This window comes from Microcebus murinus, chromosome 2 (genome assembly GCF_040939455.1).
Source record: "Microcebus murinus isolate Inina chromosome 2, M.murinus_Inina_mat1.0, whole genome shotgun sequence".
Taxonomy (NCBI): Eukaryota; Metazoa; Chordata; class Mammalia; order Primates; family Cheirogaleidae; genus Microcebus; species Microcebus murinus.
This window is the reverse complement of record NC_134105.1, coordinates 36,480,922-36,502,032: the sequence shown is the minus strand read 5'-3', so window position 1 is coordinate 36,502,032 and position 21,111 is coordinate 36,480,922. Positions and strand designations below refer to the sequence as shown.

Below are 21,111 nucleotides of genomic sequence, written 5' to 3'. Positions count from 1 at the left end.
ACTTTTTAAAGAAGAGGACAGAGAAGGTCAGTCACATCCAGAGGAAGAAAGCAGGTGGCAGCCCCAGAGCACAGCGAGCCTACCGTGCGTCTCACTGTCACAAACAACTTGTCTGGTGTTTTTCCTTCTCCCACCAGGCGCTGGCCTGGAATGACTCAGGCTTTGACAGAAAAGGTGCCTTCAAGTTGGGAAACGGTCCAGGATAGTGGAAAGCACGTGGTTCTGCAATCAGACCTACTTGGATTTGAGTCCTGACCGTACGATTACCAGTTATGCAGCCTTGGACAAATTCCTTAACCTCCCAGAGCAAAAGGGCGATAAAATTGCCTTCGTCACTAAGTTATTTTGAAGATTAAAATGCATATATAGGCAAAGCACTTAGGGCAGTGCTAGGCACATAGGTGTTTCATAAATGCTACTTTTCATATCCTGGGCCATGTTGAACCCCAGCCTGGGGACTTTGTGAAGAAGGTGGTGGGAACTCTTTTGAATGGTCCCCATGTGCTTGCCCATCTCTGTGGCCCTGGATGAAGGTGTTAATGATCACCATGAAATTGGCTCTTTCTCCTTCCCTGGGGAGTTTGTACTTTAACAGGTCATGAATCTTTAGCCTAATGATTCATTATTGGTGGAACTTCAAAATGGAATGGGGACACTATTTAGGCTCACAGAGAGTTGTACCACTGTACCTGAGGTTATCTGAGGGTCAGACAGGCCCTGGTCTGTAAACAACAAAGGTCTCTTGCCCTTGGGTTTGCTTATCTGGCTCTATCCTGAGCCACCTGAGGCCAAACCAAGGAAGCCCAGTGATTTCCAAAGGCCTGAGTGTAACATAAAGGCTGTAAGCACAGGTTTTGGGATAAGACTACCTAGACCCATATCCTGTCTCCTCCTTTTCCCAGTTGTGTGATCTTAATCAAATTACTTAACTTCTGTGCACCTGTTACCTTATCTGTGAAATGAGAATAATAGTAGTAATTACTAGTTAAGGTTTCATGAGGATAAAACAAGAGAGTACATACTCATGCTAGAACAGTGAGTGATGTTGCTGTTATTACTACTAAGTCATTTTTATTAGTAGTCCTCTTTTGACTCTGTCTCAGTCCTTTCCAGAGTTTCTCCTTAACGCACAAACATGCAGACATGAAGCTGGGGCGGAACGTGGCAAGAACGTTTTTGGATTATTATCGGCTGAACCCGTTGGTTGAGAAGGTGGCCATTCCCATGCCGAGGCTGCGGTAAGTGGCGGAGCAGCACCGTCTGGGCTCCCGTCCTGCTTCACGGGCTTTGTGTTCGGGGGCAACTTCCCTTAGCCTCTCACTGGCTCTCAGTTTCCCATTTGTGCCACGGGAAAGGTCATCTCTGCCCTGCCACAGAGATTGTGTGGGGCAGAAGAGCGTATTTCCTGAGCATAAGTATCATTTAGGGGTGAGACATTGTGTGGGGAGCATATTTCTGGGTCTAACATAGGAATCCACAGGGATGAGGGTGTTGCCGGGAGCTGAGTTCAGTCATTGTTCTAGGTTGGTCTGGGTGTTTCCATACGCTACTTCATCCGATAGCTCGGGTGAAAGGTCCTATGCCAAGTTCTCCAATCCTTTGGTTTCCTCATCTGTAGAGTGGGGACAATGGTACTCACTTATAGGGTTATTATGAGATGTGTGTCAAAGCACCTAGAACAGTGCCAGGCATACATATATCCTGTCAGCATAGTCCCCTTCTCTGAAGGTATGGTTTGGGGCTGGAAAGGACACACCCCTGGGAAGTTCCACCTCAGGTTCTCTGCTGGGGCTAATTTGCAGGGCCAATGAGGAGACAAAGTCGGGAGGTGAGCATCTGTCCTGACTGAACGTTGTGCCAGAGCTTGAAGTGTTTCCATGCACGCTGGCGGTGAGCCCAGTGAGCATTTGGGCAGTGACATCTAATGACATCTGGAATGTGGCCCTGCCTTATCTCTTGGGCTCATTTCCCCCAGTGGTCTATCCTCCTTGAAGGACATGACCATGCCCAACTCCTGGCTCCTGCTAGACAATACTTTCCACTGACCTTGCTCATGACCTTGTCCATGTACTTTCCTCCCTACCCTATTATTAACAAAAACAATGTAACTCACTGTTATTTATTGTATAAGGTACTTTTTGTATATCATCTTATTTATTCCTCATAGACATTATATCCTCCACCGTACAAATGAGGAAAAGGAGGCTCAGAAAGATAAAGAGAAGGGCTGAGTTGCCTGAGGTCAAAGAGTTTTTGGCAGAGCCAGGGTTTGCAGCTGAACTGAAGTTCAACTAAGTTCCACCTCAAGTGGAAGTTCATCAGTGTGGACTCAAATTCTCTCAAGCTCATACAAGTTTTGGGATCTTAGGAAAATTTCTTGGCCTCTTGAATAACAACCTCTAAATATAGTTTTGCAGATTAGCAAGCTTAGCATGGTGCCCAGCAGCCAAGAGGTGCACAATAAATGTTTTCATCTCCTCTCGTTTCTGGGTTACAGCCCCAGATTTCCAACCAGCCCATCATGGCCTAGGGAAAGTCCCTTGACATATCTGGTTGGGATGGATGATATTTCAGGGACCACGTTCCGCAATGCTGTGAGTATATATCTCCAAGCCCCAGGTCCACGTACAGTCTGCATAACAATGTACTCTGATACCCTGTCTCAGATTGTTCATAACACACCTGGGTCTTTGTGGCCGCCATTCCTGGGGTTTTAGAAACTCCTGCAGGAGAGTCACATCTATTTCTTGTGCCCCTTAAGTGCCTGTGCTTTACTGAGCCTGCTTGCATATATGCATTCATTCACTCACTCAGGAAGGTGACCCTCTATGCCAGGCCCTTGACAGGAAGAAGATGCCAGGATGAGTAGCTGATTGAAGCATGACCCCCACCTCTGAGGAGCTCAGCTCCAGGGGAAAATGCTTAGTTCATTGCCCGAAGTCATTCTTGATTGGTTAAAGTTCTTAAAAATGTAAAGCTTTATAAAACTCAAAAGACTCATTTACAAGTTAATTTGGGGATTGTCTCTTTCAGGTCCTCTGTCAGCCTGAATAAAATTGTCTTGATCCTTCACCACTTTTTTCTGGCATGTTGTGTTGTCATAGGCCAGTGAGATGGTGCTAAAACTCAGGGAGGCTTTAGCGTTCACCTAGTCTCTCTTCATGGTACCGATGAGGACACTGGGGCTGAGGAGTAGAAGGACCTGGTCGGGGCTATGCAGCCAGAGCCAGGACCAGAGCCCAGTCCCTCGCCCCAGCCGGGTGTGCTCAGCATCGGCCAGTACAGCATTGTGGGAGGCAGGGCAGGGAGGGGCCCTGCAGCTGGGTCTAAAGCATGCAGGGGAGTTTCAGGACCCTGAGTTCAGCTAGTCATGACACCTCTTTGCCCTGAGCTTTGGAGCCCTCTTTGGAAAAGAGCTGGAGAGCTCATTCCTTACAAGTCCACAGCCTTGTGGACTTTAGGTAAATGCAACTCACCCTTCAATCTAAAATAATATTAACTTCCTCCCTATCCCTATACTTCTGCCTCATAAAACCATGAACACCATTTAGCTCTATATTGGTCAGTAATCCTTTACAAATGAATTCCCAGGAGGATACAAGGCTCTGAGCTCTGATTTGGGATTTGCATACCTCCTCCCCACCCCCCTTTTTTAATATTATTTTCCAACCAAGCATCAAATAGCTTAAGTAAAAGAGCCGTTCTGGTTTTAAAGGAAAATTACATGTTTTGACTCAAAATTAATCTTCGTTTTCTCCCATCTCCATGGATAATTACAACATGTCGGTCTCCACCCACGTGCTGGTGGGAGCCTGTTGGTGTCCTTGGGTGCTAGGCCATCTTCCGAGATAGGGTCCCTGCGGGACAGCAATGTAGGCACAAGAGCTCAGGCTCAAGGACATGGCATTGATAACCAGAGCTGAGACCCCACGTTTATTTGGACCACAGTGACACAGTCACAGAACTGAAGTCAAAAATGCCCATCAAAGGGGACAAAGTTAGACAGGAAACATGAACATGCCAGGTGCATTTCTGTGGGTAGACAGAGCATGAGCGTGGAGGGTGGGCTGGCCTCTGGGTGAGGGGGGCTCAGGCCCAGCAACAGGCTGGGAGGGCTGGCTCCGTGGTGAGCTCAGGATGTGAGTATGTATGCTCAGGGGGCTTGTCGGCTAGTCAACACACTAGAACCCCCCATGTTCCAGGCCCATCAAGTGCTGTAGGATTATACATAACCCCTGCCCATTAGGAGCCCAAATTTTTGGAGGATAAAGGCAGGTACATATGCAAAGGTAACAATATTGGACAGTGTATAATAAGTACTCAACTACGTGTCAGATTGTGCCTTCTCTCAAAAACCTTTATGGCTCCTCATTACCTTCAGGGTAATGTTTCAACTTTTCTTCTTGCTATTTAAGACCTTGGTCTACAGTTTTTCCCTACATTTTAAACTTCATTTACTGCTTCCTGCCACACTTCTATCCCTGTGATCATCCTCCCCACCCCAACTGATTCTTACCACTTCATGTCCTACGCTGCAGCCTGGACAAGTTAGATGTTCCCTGTCTTTGTGCATCCTTTCTGCTCTTCCTGCAATGTTCCTCCCTTCTGCTTATAGATGGTGAACTCTCACTTATCTTTAAAAACTCAGTCCAAATATCATACCCTCTATTTTCTTGTCCCTGTTCTCTGCCTAAAACAGAGCTGTTTCCTGTCTGCTGAGCTCTTGTGTTTCGTAAATACCTCTAGCACGGTGGGTGTCCCATGTGCACCGTCATGGCGTCTTTGCATGTCTGGCTTCCCCACTAGACAGTCTGCTCCTAGAGAACCGTCTTGATCACTTCTTTATCCTTAGTGCATCTGCAGGGTCTAGCATAGATTAAGTCCTAAATAAGCCCTAAATGTAACTGAACTATATAATGATAGAACTGAAGAAGCCCCCAGAAATCATCCGCTTCAACCCTTTCACACTATAAAGAAGAAAAGTGAGACCCAACCAGAAATTACCCACCCACACAATCTGGCAAGTGTTTGGTAGCTGGCCGGCATGTCCCAGTAAGACTCCCTTCCAGGGAAGGCAGTTGGGTTTGAACTTGTTTTTAAAGGACATGTTGAATTTGGATTGATGAAACAGAAAGGGAGAGGGTATTTTCCATGTTAGGGGATAGGGTGTGGGAAGGCATGAAGCAGGACCTAACAAGACACATTCCAAGGCAATGACAAGGCCAGGACTTTTAGAGCAAAAGAGCTGGTAAAGATAAGAGTGAAAGGTCATTTCTAGTTGCCTAACACTCTTCAAACACCCACTCCACACCAGACCAGCGCTTGGCTTGGCAATTACAGAGAAAAAGAAAACACATCCAACTTATGAACTTTTGAAAGAAACAGATGAGCAAAGACCCACCTAGAAAATGGCAGGGTGAAGGTGATGTGATAGACAAAGTGCTGCAGAAGCCTAGAGAAGGAAGGGGCCTATTTTCTGAGCAGTCAGCTTCCCAAAGGAGGGGAGTCTGGAGAGGTAGGGAGGGGAACAGCCTCTGCAGAGGCCCAGAGGTAAGGGGTATTTGCCTTCCAGGGCCTCCTCTCTCTGTGTATGTGCCCCTATCTTTGATTAGAGGCTCTTTGCCTCTGACCCACCTCCCAAAGTCATTCTACACATTCACGATCCTTCCTGGCCACTGCACACCTCGTCCCCATGTCACCATCCACCTGTGGCTGCTCTACCTGTGACCAAACTGGGCTTGCCTCCCTAGGGCAAGCTTGCCTTCCTTTGCCCCCAGGAAAACATGCCCACCTTATGTCTTATGCTCCCTTTGGGTGTTAAGAACCACACTCCTCAATGACAAATGAACGACACCTTGCCACTTACAAAGCTCTTCCTCAGCCTCCATTTACTAGAGCCTATGAGGCAGGAAGAGCATAGATCCTTCGCCTATTCTAGAAATGAAGAAGTGGAGGCTCAGAGAAAGGAAGGGACTGCTTCAAGATCATATTGCCCTTAAGCAACATTCCAAGTGTGTGCTTCAAGGTGTTGATGGGCACTGCCATCTAGCTGTGTCTCACCCATACTACACAGCCCCACCGTGTTAGCAAGGGTCTCAGTAAATGTCGATTTTTAGACAGTGAGGCTTCCTGGTGGGTAAGATGTGTTAGGGCAAGGTGTCCCTTTGTGCGCTGACACTTGTTCTGTCTTTACCTTATTTATGAGTCAGTAACAATGGAGGAAAATGATGCTCCAAAGTCAGAGCATGATGAGTCACAAGAAGCCACTTCTTCAATCCTAATTCAAATTTAGCCCAACAGATTCCCGTGTCTATGGCATTAACTACTTTCTGCAGTGCATTGTAGTTATTATTTTGTGCAACTATCTCCTCTACCAAGCTTTGCACAACTTGAGGACAGTCTCGATGTCTGCTCATCTTTGTCATCTCCAGAGTCTGTAGGACCATGCCTAGCACCTAGCAGCATAACTTTGTAAATTATAGTCAGGAAGGGAAGACACTAAATGGGTTTACTCATATTATCTTATTTAACCTTACAATGCCACCTGAAGATTGGAAGTTAGATAAAACTTCCAATACAAATGAAACTCAGCGAAGTTGCATAACTTGCCCGAAGTCACGCCTCTCACACGTAACTGACTTAGGAATTCAGTTCGTTCTTCCTGGCTCTAAAGCCCACTCCTTCCACTGCAAATAAATATTAGTTCAGTGACTAAATGAATGTCACATCGATTTATCAGTCAACACCATAACAAACAAACAAGGCCCTATATGAAGGAAAAGTTAAACATGAATAAAACATGGTCCCTGCCCATAAGGAGCTCATAACCTAGTATGTGAGCAAAACAGACAAAAGACAGTTACTCAACAGTGGTGTAAAGGGTATTGCATTGGGTGCTGGGTGCTGAGACACAGAGATGAACCAGGTACATCTCTGAGCTCCAAGGGCTCCCAAGCTTGTTGGGGAGACAGATGTTAATGAGATGCCATAATTTGGTTATGCCAAGAAATGTGAAAGGGACTCTGAAACCCCTGACAGTTGTGAAGGGCATGAGGCCCCATCTCTCCCAAGTTAGAGCTCTTCTATCCCATCTATCCATCCCTATCCCATCATGGAATGGGTCAAATCAGTTGGAATTAGTGTGGAAAGGTGGAAGAGTTGGAACTGTAGGACTGTTAAGTTTTTTCCAGAACCAAATGTTGCAGTGTATCCACCCATCTATCTACCAGGCATTCACTGAGCTGCAGTGCCTGCTTTGAACCAAGCCCTGAGTCAGTTTCTGGGGACACAGAGAAGAAGATACAAGGCGACTGTTTCTAGGAGGTCACAGTCCAGTGGGGGAGATAGACATGCACACAAATGATTTCATTACAGTGTGTATATGTGCTGTCTCTTCTCTTTCTGTTATCTCCTCCTTTGCAGGAAAGAAAAACCCCCTCCCTCCAAGCATCCTTTTCTGCGGGGCCCGGCCAGCAACTACCCCAACGGCAAAGGGGACAAGAGAAGATCAGTGAACCACAAAGACCCTTCAAACCCTTTTTAAACACATGGAGTCCCAGAGGGCTTGTGGGGCCAGGCGCATGCATTTTCTGCTGGGGCATGAAATTTATCAGCCTTCTCTAGGTTCCAAGACAAGGGTTTGTGGGATAATGCATAGGCTAGTGAGAAGGAAGCAAAAAATGAGAAATTTCATCAGTGATTTTCCTTTTTACCAATGGAAAATCAATTGTGAGCCTTCAGCTCAAGGCTCAGGAACAAAATAGGAGGCTGGAACCAGGTGAGCACAGATGCTATTTTCCACAACACAGAAATCCTACAGGATGAGGCAAACCTACACATCTCTTTTAAGAGGTTTGACATATCTTAGGTCAGTTCTTTCAAAGCCCTTTTACCTTTCTGAGTTGTATAGTTACTGCACTAAAATAGGCTGTGGTCATTTACAGCTTTAGAAATGCAATGTCCCTATTTTCTGACCCAAACAGCAGCAATGACACATGCAACCCAAAGGCAAATGTACAGTTGGGAACAATGGGACAGAATTTTTGAAATCACAGTGGTCTTAGATATACAGTCACCGTATCTATAAAATGCATGCTTCCTGGTTCCCCCAAATGCCAGCATGCAACTTTAGAAAACTGTTCTGAGAGCTATTTCCCAGTGTTCTGGGTAGTTTAATTGAAATTTTAGTTCCAAAGACAATAAGTATTGATCACTCATTTCAAAAGTTCTGTCATGGTTAAGGTCTGCAGATCCCAGATGGCAGGGATCAAACTTGGCCCCTGAAGAGGTGGGCACTGAAAATCTGCCATGAGGAAAGGGTGGTTGCCAGGTAAGGAAGATACAAAAGACAGAAGGATGCACCCTGAGGCAGGCAGGAATGATAAAATAAAACTACAGCAGTAGCGATTCCCAAGGTGGGGCAAGCTGAATATTGTGCATTTTTCTGAAGAGTAAAGTGCCTTTGTATGATGAATGGGTCCAGGGGAGTCTCTCCCTTCCTGTCTGTGGAAGCAGCAGGCTGAGTCACCATGACAGCCTGCTAATTAAAATGACCTCCCGGAAATGAGGATTAGGAGATAGGGAGAGGAAGGGAGGCTCCAGGGAGATAGGGCCTTTAGCACAAAGCTCCAGTTAAGCATTTTTTTTTTTTTTTTGGTTGGGTTGGAGATTTATTTTTGAAGTTTGTTGCAAAAATCAAGAGGAAAACTTGTTCTCCTTTTGCATGTTAGTTTTCAGAAATGAAAACAAAGAACCATATGTTAGTTGGCTACAAATGTGTTGTATATACAGCTTCTCCCTGGGTTCTTGTTGCCCAGAGGAACACAAATAAAGTGGTTTGTTCAACTCCTCTGTTCCTCTGAGCATTCTTGGCACCTTTCCCTGTAGGTCTCCCACTGCCTCAATAAGCCAATCTAAATTAGTTTAACCCTCACTTTGAGGTCTGGGACTCAGTCATCAAGATAAGGAAAAACAGTCAAGACTTGAACTTCCAGCAGTTCCTATGTCAGAGTCCTGGGGAGTTTATTTGACTGCAACCAGCTCAACGTGAGCCAGCAGTGTGGCAGTCTTTCAACAACATTAGCATCATTTTAGGTAGATGAAGAGAGCAGACTGCATAAAATGAGAGAGGCAAGTCCAGATCCATTTTTCCCTGGCCAGGCCACTTCCATGATGTCGTGATCATGTATTGGCCCACACTTTAAAAGCTACATTGATTAATTGGATCCCAGGCCACACAGGAAGCAAGGATGTTAATGATTTAAGAGCAAAAACTTAGAGCCAGGTAACTCTCAGTTCTAATTCTGCATTCAAACCCTGGTTCTACTTCATGAAGTCTATGTGATCTCAGGCAATGTATTTAATATCTCTGGATCTTCGTTTCCTCTCCTAAAAGAGGGTAATAGTAATATCTACTTCATTATAATAGTTATAAAGATCTAATGACCTTCAGTGCGGGAAATGTCAGCAAGAAGATTTATGTGCTCACTGAATGGTAGCTATGATCATTTGGAATGTGACCAGAATGGTGAGGTGTCTGCAAATCTTTCCCCACTAGATATGGATGAGGAGACTGGAGTGGTTTATGACTGAAATGAAAAATTGAGAGGGGTAGGAACAGGAAAGAAATATCACAGTCTCTAAAAAGCTGAAGGGATACCATGGGACAAAAGAAGCAAATTTGCTCTGTGTTTCCCAGAAGCAATAACCAAATCCAGAGAGCAAATCTCAGTAAGACATATTTCTGCTCAGGATAAGGAAAAATTTCTAGTGAATAGAGTTGCCAACCACTGGATGGACTCCTTTGGAAGATAGTGAGCTCCTCATCACCAGAGGTATGCAAGCACAGTCTGAACGAACATCTGCCAGAGAGGAAATAAAGGGACTTTATTCCCTAGGGGGAGGCTTGGTTAGAAGCTTGATGTTCTGCAGCATCACCTCCTAGTCTATGTCTCTGGAGAAAAACAACAGGAGACAGGAGGTTACATTTCTGGATGTCAGAGAATGGAGTATGCAGTACAAAAAGTATCATTTAACACTAAACACAGTGACATTAAATGTCTCTTAATTACAGCATATGCTAACATTTAACATTCCTGAAGAGGGAAAAAGCCTAGCTATAAGGCAGACTGTAGGGTATGTTTGCAGTATAACTATCTGCTTCTCCACAATGGCAGAGCAGAAAGGAAAGGGCTAGCCAAGACACCAGGGGTTGTCAGTGGCCCTTGATGTGACCTTAGCTTGCTCAACTCCTTAGCTTCCTTGGGCAAGGTTTTACCTATGGTCCAAACGTAGTGGGGAAAGGTTTTCAGCACTGAGATGGAGGACAGCACCAAGTCAATAGATGAACCAGCCAGAAGCTACTGGCCCACCCAGCCCCAGCAGGGGATGCTCCAGCCCATCTTCTTGTCTACCTCCTTCTTTCTCAGATTAAAGCCACAGGTAGGCAGAACCAGCCACGAAACCAGTGCTCTGTGCATTTCTGAGAAGGAGAGTGAGACAACTCTGCGCAAAGGATGGGTGGGAAGGAGAGGAAACATGCCAGGTCTCTCTACCTGGCTCTCACAGCTCTCCACACTGATGCAGTGGTAGTTTGCTCTGCATCAGTCCAGAGGCTCAGAGATAAGACAAAAGGTAGGTTTACCCTCATAAGCTGTGGTAGACAAGCTAAAGGTGACCCAGCTTCTTTGCTGCTGAAGCCCACTGCAGAGGGAGCTGGTGATGCTGTTGTTTGCTTAGCAGCAGCAGTGAGTCTTTACCTAGGAGATTTTCTGTTGCCTTTTGAATGAGGACAGGGGCAGGGTGCACAAAAAAAATTTGTATCCTTTCACTGTAATTTAGATGACACACCTGAGACCTGCCTTAGAGAATCCCAACTTATTTTCCAAGTTGTAAGAGCAGAGCCAACCATGGAAGTATGGGGTGATTAACATTTGTTGACCATCAATTCAAACATCTACCAAATATTTATTGAACATATACTGTGTGCCAAGCATTGTGTTACACACCTTTGCATCCAGTGACTTATTTTATATTCCCAACAGTCCCATAAGGTAAGTATAATTTTCTACATTTCCCAGGTGATAAAATTGAGAATCCTAAAGGTAAAATCCTTTGTTTGCATTCCTACAGCTAGTGAGAACTGGGATTCAAACACAGCTCCCTTTCCACTACTTCACACTGGACCTTCTCCATTTGTCTCCAAATAAAAGCAGGATAAAGCAGAATAAAAAGTAAACAATGGCACCATTTAGATGTAGTAGAGGATAGGAAGAAGGGAAGTGAGCATGTAGGTTTTCAGGCTGGGAAAATGTGTAAGGATTTCAGAACATTTTAGCACCTGCTGCAGAAGCCCCACCTTCTTCCCATCTCTCACTTACGCACACCTGTCTGAGTTCCTTCTAGCCACTCCAGAGTCTACCAGAGTGTAGAGTTTGGGCAAGGAGCCCATTTATCACTTGATATGCAGAAGCTTCTAGATCTTCCAGGGGACCTGGAAGCTCAGCAAGGTAGTCATTGCAGAGCCCATCCTGGCACCTCTGGATTACTGGCCCCAGCAGATAATCTAGCTCAGGTTCTTTATCACTTCCTCTTTCTGGAGTGCAGGAACTAAGCCTCTGTCCCTTAATTGCTGCTCAGAATTTTTCCTCTGAATTCCTGCCTCCTGAGTACTTAAAGGGCACCAAGATTAGAAGTCCTTTTCCGTGTGGCTCTGCTCAGCCAGTGGGTCCCCAGGGTTGGACAAAACAGGGTAGACATTATAACTTAAAGGAATAGCCTGAGTTTAAAGCCAGACAAACCTAAGTGTGAGTAGAGTCCCAGCTCTTCTATTAACAAGGCTGTATGGCTTTGGGCAAAGAATTTAGCCTCCTTAAGCCTCAGGATCCTCATCTATAAAATGGGAGTGATTAATATCTATTTTCTACATTTGTGGTGAGGATTAAATTTAATAACATCTATAAAATATCTGGCACAAAGTAGAACTCTTTTCCAACTACCTCTACCCTTGCTAGAGTTGGAAATCCCTTTTCTTAGAGCCAGAAGAAGTGCAGACAGAAGTACAAATGCTTCCTGAGTAGAGGACAGCAATGAGAGAGGTGTCCAGGGAAATGACAGTTGTGCTGAGAGATCACAGCAAGCCAGGGACTAGGTTTATGCACCTCTGTGGCCTCCGCACTTCACACAGGTTAGGTAGCAGAGTTCAATCCACAGAGTGTGGAATGAACAAATGAGTGGCAGAAGGGACCCTGACATCCAGTGGCCCTGACAGTCTGACGGAGGAGAAAGAGGCATTATAAGTTAGGGCTCTGAACACACGGGAAGACGATGTCAGACACAGTATCCGCCCAACCTCACAGGAGGCAGAATTGACAAGACTAAAAGGAGAAGAGGGATGGTTCTGCAAGATGCCATGTGTTTTAGTCCATTTTGTGTTCCTATTAAGAAAATACCTGAGGCTGGGTGATTTATAAATAAAAGAGTTTGGTTGGCTCACAGTTCTGCAGACTGTACAAGAAGCATTTTGCCAGCATCTGCTTCTGGTGAGGCCTTCAGGGAGCTTCCAGTCAAGGCAGAAGGAGAAGGGAGAGCAGGCGCCTCACATGGCGAGAGAAGGAGCAGATGGGGAGGAGGTGATGCCAGCTAACTAGTGAAGGGAGAGCTCACTCATTGTCACAGGAAGTGCACCACGTCATTCATGAGGGATCCACCCTCATGACCCAAACACCTCCCACCAGGCTCCTCCTACAGCACTGGGGATCAAATTTCAACATGAGATTTGGAGGGGCCAGACATCCAAACCATAGTACCCTGTTTTGTTAAAATAACAGCAAAAACATCTTACCAGGATTTATATGAGGATATTTTTATGTTATTTTCTATTGGCATGCAACATCGCAGGGATCATCTTCATGAAGTAATCATACCAAAGTGCTCTGCCAGCCAAAGCTCAGTGCTTCCCCAAAGCACCCTCACATCCATCAGCTCTTCCTACTCACACCAAACTCAGGTACATGCTGCTCAGGCTTTGTTTTCCCCACTTCACAGATGAAACTGAAATCAGTGTGATTAGTTCCCTTGCCTGTGGTCCATGGCCAGTAAGTAACTAGGGCAGGACCTGGACAAGACCCAATTCTGCAATACCCCACTGCACTTGTTTGAGCCCCAGATCCCAACACTAAGCCTGACCAATTCAGAAAGTCATCCCTATGATGCCTGTTACAGCGCCTTAATGTTTAAAGTTTACTTGAGCCCAAAGATCTGGAATCTATTTCTGGTTGACCCCATGTCAATCCTAAGTCCAAATTTGCTTCTCTCCCTGGCATCAGCTGTCTTGGTCAATATCCTCTTTTCCCACCTCGTTGATCAGGCTGGCAACCTGTCATTGTCTTTACTCCTTTTTCTCCCTCTCCCCACACAGCGGACCAGTCAGCAAGGCCCCTTGTTTCTGCTTCTGTGACGTGTCTTCCTTCAAGCAGTATTACTGAGTGACTCTGGAGTTATACAGATCTGAGTTTTAATCTCTGCTCCACCACTCGCTGATTGTCTTGTGAATCATTTAAAGCAGTTTACTTGTCTCATCTTTAAAATGGGACAATGATACCTGTTGGCAGGATTGTTGTTCATTTCCCTTCCTCTGCCCTGACCATGTTCTCCCTCCTGTCCACTCCCGCCATCATTTCCTACCTGGATTGCTGGAATGGGCTTCCTACCTCCAGGTGCTCTCCTGCTAACCCGTTTTCTCCTTGTAAGCTTTTAGGATCTCTGTAAAACATGATCCTGTGTTTATGGTACTTCTTTCCAATAAACTGTCTAGGCCAGGGGCCTGAATATCATCCCACTTTTGTGCCTTTCACACCTCTTTTCTGTTCAATTGCCAAACCCCACTGGTCCTGCCTGCTGAGCCTCTCTCATTTCCATCCACCATCTACTCCTCTTAACTAGGGAAGATCCCTCTCCTCATTAAAGACTTAGGTCATGTGTCCCAACTTCATGACATCCTCTCCACTGACAGTGGTTGTAATTAATGGCTTCCTCTCTTGTGCACCCCAGCACTTTGCTCATTCATCTATTTATCAATTACTTCATCCAGGTGATTATCATCTCCTCCATTGCCATTTAATCTCTTTGAGAGTAGAGATTGGGTTTTATTCATCTCCATACCTCCATAGCACCTAACACAGTCCCAGATAGGTCAGAGGCACTCAGTAAATATAGCAGAATAAAAGAAAGAATAAATAAATCTCAAATCCAAAATTCTTTCCTGACCTCACCCTGATAACTAGATCCTAAGTTGCAGATTTACCTTCCCAAAGTATCAACCTTTCTGAGACATTCCACTGTTCAGTCTTCTCTCATGGCTTCCCCTACCTGCAGAATTAAGTTCCAACTCAGTGCAAAAGGCAGCATGGTATGATAGAGCACTTTGGACTTGAAGTCAGGAGTCTTCATGGTCCCAGTCTCCATGCAGAGATGAGGAGATAGATTTAGTTAACCCTCCAATCCTTTGCGGAAGGCCAAATCCTTTATCAGAGCTCAAGGTAATTAGGTCATTTTCCCCATAACAATAACAACTATTGCTACTATGTCTATTCCGACTGTTGCTGCCACTGCTACTGTTAATACTGCTAATATACTACACCCGCTACTTCTATTGCTACTGCTTCTATTGCTAGTATTGCTAATCTAATGCTATTGTTACTACTGATGCCACTACTACTGTTGATAATGCTGTTACTACTACTGCTATTCTAATCTACTACATCCACTGCTGCTACTGCTGCTGCTGCTGTGCCCTGATTGAGTGCCTACTGGGCTCCAGGCCCTGGTTGCTTTTTCTTACATGATCTCACATAATCCTCACAACAACCCTATGAAGTAGGCATTATTCTCCTAATTTCCCTGATAAGGAAACAGAAGCATAGTGAGACTAAGTCATCTGTCCAAAGTTGCACAGCTTGTCATAAGTAGAGGAGTCTGGGTATCATCAGGCTCCAATGCTTGCATTCTTCCCATTCTCCCTTCCACTTTTTTGTGTACACTCCTAAGACTGACAGTACACTAAATATTTAATGCTGGTTATAAAAAGCCTCTGCCTCAGGGGAGCTCACTGGTTCATTTTTGTTCCTACACATGACCTCATTTTACCTTATTCCCCTGAGCCTTGCTTCAGGCATTCTCCTTTGCAGTTGGAAGTCCCCACACATCCTCCATGCCTGAGCTCTTCCTTTGAAACAGCTGCTGCGAAATGACTGTCTTAACAGGCAGAGTTGGTGCTAGCCCCAGCGTTACAGCAAGAGAGATGTTTTGCCGGAAGATTAGCATGGGGCAGCTCAAGGCAGAGGAGGCCCCACTCTCTCTATTAATCCACCCCTCACCCACTCCCACAGATGCTGCAGCACCAGCTAGAGGGAGTTTTCCCAGAAAATAACCTAAATATTCCCTTTCCCTCTACCCTAAGCCACATTCCACCTCCAACTCCCAGGACTCAAATTATAAAGTCAAACAGATTTAAAGATGTAGCCATTAGGAAACTGGGTTCTGCTCCCAGCTCCAGTACTGCCTGGCTGTGTGACTGAGTACATCTCTGGCCCTGAATAAAGTTACCACAGAGTTTCAACTGGTTTCAGTTTCTTACTCTTTGATATGGGGACATAATCCTCAACAAACATACTCATCAACTAAGAATATAAAGGAAAAAAAAGAGTATTGTGAGTATGAAATGAGAGGATGAATGGGAAAGTACAATGTTTTGAAAGATATTTCCCAATATTTTCTCCCTTTCGTCTGAGACCTCATGAAGGTCTCCACTTCACCTGTGCTTGCTTTTAACCTGGAGTATTTTGTCATTAATTTCTCTAACACGGTTTATTAAACACCATGTGTTTTTCAGGGACCTCCCCATTCTTCTCTGCTGCTCTGATAGGTAGAAAACTATCCTTCAAGACCCCTCCTCCAGGAAGTCTTCTCTGAGGGGCTGGCCCTCACAGATAACTCTTCCTCTGAGCTTCTAGAGAATCATTGTCTAAACATTTCACCTGACACTTAGCAACGGCTTTGGCATTTCACTTTTTTTGACCATCAGCTCTGTCTTCTCAACTCAATTTTGCCTTGTTCCTAGGTTGAAATGATTGAAGAGGACAAACAGCAGTATTATTCATTTCTGGAGGCCCAGGGCCTAGCACAAGGCCAGGGAGAGACTGGCCATTCACTGAGAGTTTGCAGCTACTGCTGCTGCTGCTGCTGGTGGTGAGGATGAGGGTATCTGCAGAACATTTCTGTGATGCTGACACTCCTTCTCTCTCTCCCTCCAGAAGTTCACAAATAAAAGGGACCCCTTAAACTTCCAGGCAAAGCGGAGCAAACCTAGCTTACTGGCCCATATATTAAGTTGTCAAACTGTAGGCTCAGAGCATCCATGGGAAAAAGAAAAGCAAAGGAGAGAGATAGGGAAAGACCAGGAGAGAATAAAGATAGAAATTGACTGATGGATTTAAGTGTGTGTATATGTGTATACTACCATATTTGCATTATATGTGCATTTAAATGAGTAACGGTTTTTAAATATTTGTGTGTGAAAATGCATGAATTTTCATAGTAGAGTGTGTGTATCACTGAGTATTAGATGACAGATCACTGTGAATTCTAAGCAGATTTTTACATCTGCTCATAGTCAGAGGTCCTGAGTAAAACTGCTGCTTGAAATTCTGTCTACTTTCTCAACATTTCATTCGCATTAATGGATCACTCCCTCTACCCCAGCCTCCCTGAGACTGCTCAGCAGGATGTCAGGGCTACCTACCCTCCTTCCAGGCCCAGTAGAGGCTTATTCTGGCTGATCCCAGCCAGGCCAGTTCCTCTGGCTTAGGGAGTGTTCCAAGAACACCTTCTCAGACTCTATCCCCAGGTGATCTCATGTTTAGGTCTCCTTTCTATATTTCAGCCTTGTGCTCCTGTTTTCTCTCTTTCTCCTTCTTTCAGGTCAGCCTTGACTAAAGGTTGAAGAACTACTGCTGGTGTGGTGTTAAGAAGAAGGGAGACGCTGCTCTCCTTAGCACCCCTAACACCTTTCCAAAGTGTTCCTAGAGAGCTAAAACTCCATGGTTCCAGAGTGTTCATTTCCATTCAATTTCATAAGCACTTACTGCTCTAAATTAGACTGAATGCTAGGTGGTGGTCAAAAGTGAAGGGTACACAAATGTGAAGTAAATACACATGACAACATTTTGGTTAGTGCTAGACCATAAGCATGACAGTGGTCCCCTAATATTATAGTACCATACTTTTATCATATCTTTTCTGTGTTTAGATACACAAATACCATTGTGTTACAGTTGCCTACAACATTCAGTACAGTAACATGCTGTACAGGTTTATAGCCTAGGAGCAATAGGCTATAGTGTATAGCCTAGGTGTGAAGCAGGCTATACCATGTAGGTTTGTGTAAGTATATTCTATGAGGTTTGCACAATGATGAAATGGCCTAGAGATGCATTTCGTAGTATGTATTCCTGTCAAGTGCTGCATATCTGTACTTAATTGCTCTGGCCCAAAGAGCAGCTCCAAGGAGCCTGAGACTTTATTGAAAAGGAAATACATGGTGTGGGGGACTTTCAAACATTAAAGCTTGCTCATCACATATGCCTAATTCATTCTTTAGTAAGTTTAATATTCATTCTTTCTTTCTTTTATTCATTTATTCATTCATCCTTAGGGAGGCCATGTGCTATGTTTGAAAGAGTACTAACTCAGAAGCTCAGATGCAAGCCTGATTCAGCTGCTGTCATCTCCCTTCTTTGAACCTCAATTTCCTCACCCGTAGAATAGAATTAAGAATGATTGCTCTTCCTAAACCACAAGATTACCTTAAGGAACTTCAGGGAAGATGGATGTAGTGGGGAGAAGGAACTAGCATTCTGAGTTCCTACTAAAGGCAGGCCCTTTGCATGCATCCATTCTACAGCTGTACAACAGGAGGGCGGCGGGCAGAGAGGCAATCAGGCACAGGAACAGGGTCTAGAAATGATCCATTAGAAAGAGTCTGAACTGGAAGAAAAAAGATCTAGAATCTAATCCCAATCTCTTCCTAGTATTTATGTAACTTTAGAAGGTCTCTCTCCCTCTCTAAGCCTCAGTTTTCCCATCTATAAAATGAATCTATTGAAGTAGGTGATCACTACGGGATCCTCCAGTTCTACCATTCTGGGTCTCTAGGAAACCCCCTCCAACCCATTTTCCTACCATGAAGGATGATCTCATATTGACCCTAGCGTGCATGTCAGGCTGCTAACTCTAATGCTGTGGGCAGGATGACTACATGGTAGAGCTTCATATTCAGCTCAGCAACACCAGTGGTGATTCCTGCCTCCCAAAGATTCTCTCTGTCCTCAGACTTGATGCTGAACCAGAGACCGCTGGAGAAATGAGACCAGCTGGTGACACCACGAACCTTGCATACAAGAGGTGCAACGCTGTGGACCTAATTAACATCATCATGTAATAAGCACCACGGAGCACACCTGGGCTTCCAGACAGAATAAATAAAGCAATGTTTTATCTTAAGTGTTGGCTAACAGTGAGTATTAATAATGAATATACTTGTGCATTATTTACTACACCTTCACTGCACAGACCTGCTATGACTGACCTAGATCCCATGAGAAGGCACATCCTGATTTTAAGGGTGTATAAGTTGCTTGTCAAGTAGCTGGACAATTGGGCCCCTGACTGGATGTTGTGATAGACTTACACAGAGATGTGGACACAAGAGTGTGGACTCTGGTTTCCGAAAGATCAAACTGAGAATCCCACTTTGCCATCATGTAACCTTGAACTATCTCTATGAAATTTTCTTGCTTATAAAATTAGATTAATTGACGCCTGGGTGACAGGAGGGTTGTGAAGAGTAGATGATGAGATGATGTGAATAAAGACCCTAGCCAAAGGGAAGTGTCTCATAGAGGGTAGGCATTATTCTTAATCACATCTATATTACTCTTACGCTTAGCATTTCTAAGGTAGTCAAACCAACAGCCTGGCACACATAAAAGGATAATATGCTCCCTCATTATAAATGAATAATGAGATCTTTCTCTATCAACAGCTGTGGTCATTTGTCCACCTCCAGGAGTGTCTTCTCCCTTCTCATTGTAATGTCATCAGTCTCATTCATTCACTTACTCATTAGTAATGTCTACCGCAGTATCTTAGTTTGGGTTCTCCCAAAAGCAGAGACTAGGACACAGAACCAAGAGCAAGTAGTTTATTTGCCAGATGATAGCAATAAGCAGAGGTAAGGGAGAGGCCACAGTGAGACAGAGCGGGGAGAAAACCTAGTAAAGGGTATGTTAATGAGCTAATTATCACAGAGGGGAAAGAGGCCTCAATCCCTCTAGGGATTTTCTTAGCAATAATATAAAAACACTCCTCAGAGTTGAGGGTTGCCTCCTTGGGCATAAATTCCCCTTTGGTTTTTTGCAAGGCTGACCCCTGAGGCAGCTGAGAGCTACTGGACAAGGGATGTTGGCCTGGTACATGGAGCTGCCCACCTCACTGTGCTAAATCAGGTGGGCTGAGATGTGGGGCGGCAGCACAAGCATCTGCTACACATGGACACAGGAGGGGCCAGTGAGCAGGAGTGCCTTGTCTTTGCTCTGCCATCACTAGGAAGTTTGGTAGGGCAGTGTCTGAGTCAACTCTGCATCCCGAGAATCCAGGAGAATGCCTGCACCGAGGTAAGCACCCAGTGATTATTTGTGAGTGAAAGAATGGATGGTTGGTTCGATGGATGGAAATATGGATGTATAGAAGGACTTTCTCCTTTGTAAGAATAATTTCTATTTACAAGGGGGGTGATAAGTGGAGGTTGGGGGAGGTTGAATGCAGATGGAGTTTGATGTACAGGGTATTCACTATGGGGGAGGGGCAGGAAGGCAAGAAGTCATCAAAAGACATGAATCTAGCATTGGGTCAAGTGAGCTGGGTCAGAGGGGCCATTGATGCGAAGTTGGCCTCACCTGGCACTCCAGCTTGGAATTGTGGGTGCCAGAAGATAAGAGGAACTGAAATAGTGGAGGAATATAATCTCAGAGTGGTACCAGAAAGAGGAGGGCCTAGGAAGGCCAGGAGCCTGAAGCTGGGCCTCAGTGGACCTCAGATTTAGACTTCAGGCCTTTGCAAAGCCTGACTCTTTCTTATTGTCAACTCTGTGCATGTAAGCTGAATTTCCTTTTAACAAGGAGTGCATTTGACCAGGAAAAAGGAAAATGAAAACAAAATGTTTGAGATTTCATATATATATTTTGTTTTTAGCCATCTTTATTTTTTATTACATTAAAATCTTGAAGACCAATTTCTACAAGTAACATTCCCTTTTTACTAATTATAAATATAACACTATTTATTTGGAAAATTTTAAAATTTAAGAAATAGGAAAAAGCATAAAGAAAATAATTTATCATCACCAAGAGATACATAACTTTATGTATTTTAATATATTTTTAACAAAGTTGAAATGATTTTATCTTTATAGTTTTAGATATTTTTCTTCACTGAGTTCCCCAGTTGGATATCATATAATGTATAGTTTTCATGTACATTGCTCCATGCCATTGAATATTCTTTGAAAGCATTAATTTTTACTGATTATGTAATAGTCTATGATACAGGTAAAACCATATTTATGTACCATTTCCCTCTTGTTGAACATCTAGGACATTTCTCATTTTCTTTGCTATTATAAATCATGCTGGTATGAACAAAACTGTACAAAATTCTTTATATGCACCATTTCCTTTAAACTTCTTTGCAAACCCATGAGGTGAGTACTATATGTAGTCTCCTTTTACAAACTGGAAAACAGAGGGTCAGAAGGGAGTTAAATAATTTGTCAAAGGTCACTGTCTTAGTTTGGGCTCCTTGAATGAGGACATAATGCAAGGAGCTTAAGAACTGGTAGGGAAATGGAAACATGAGACAAGGAAAGGAGGGCAGCCGATGATATGGTCATTATCAAGCAGGTTACCATTGTTGATAACCAGAGCTTAATCCTGCCGGGGACTCTGGAAGCCAGTGTTGAACTCACATCTCAGAATTATCCCACATGAGGGATGAGGG

The 21,111-nt window shown here is 44.4% G+C and overlaps 1 protein-coding gene across 5 annotated transcripts in view; it reads left to right on the top strand.

The window, feature by feature from the left end:
* The window catches only part of AGBL4 (AGBL carboxypeptidase 4), a 1,333,072-nt gene extending 1,312,828 nt beyond the window's left edge, over positions 1–20,244 (top strand). For 4 of the 5 annotated variants that reach the window (XM_012776133.2, XM_075998177.1, XM_012776131.2 and 1 more), the window contains 2 exons: positions 1,142–1,238; positions 7,423–12,835. In XM_012776133.2, the coding sequence (XP_012631587.1) occupies positions 1,142–1,238; positions 7,423–7,543 (218 nt within the window). In that variant the 3' untranslated portion in view covers positions 7,544–12,835. Of the gene's footprint in view, positions 1–1,141; positions 1,239–7,422; positions 12,836–18,387 lie in introns of those variants that run through there. The other variant, XM_012776132.2, reaches the window with a different exon arrangement.
* Positions 20,245–21,111: the final 867 nt, after the last annotated feature.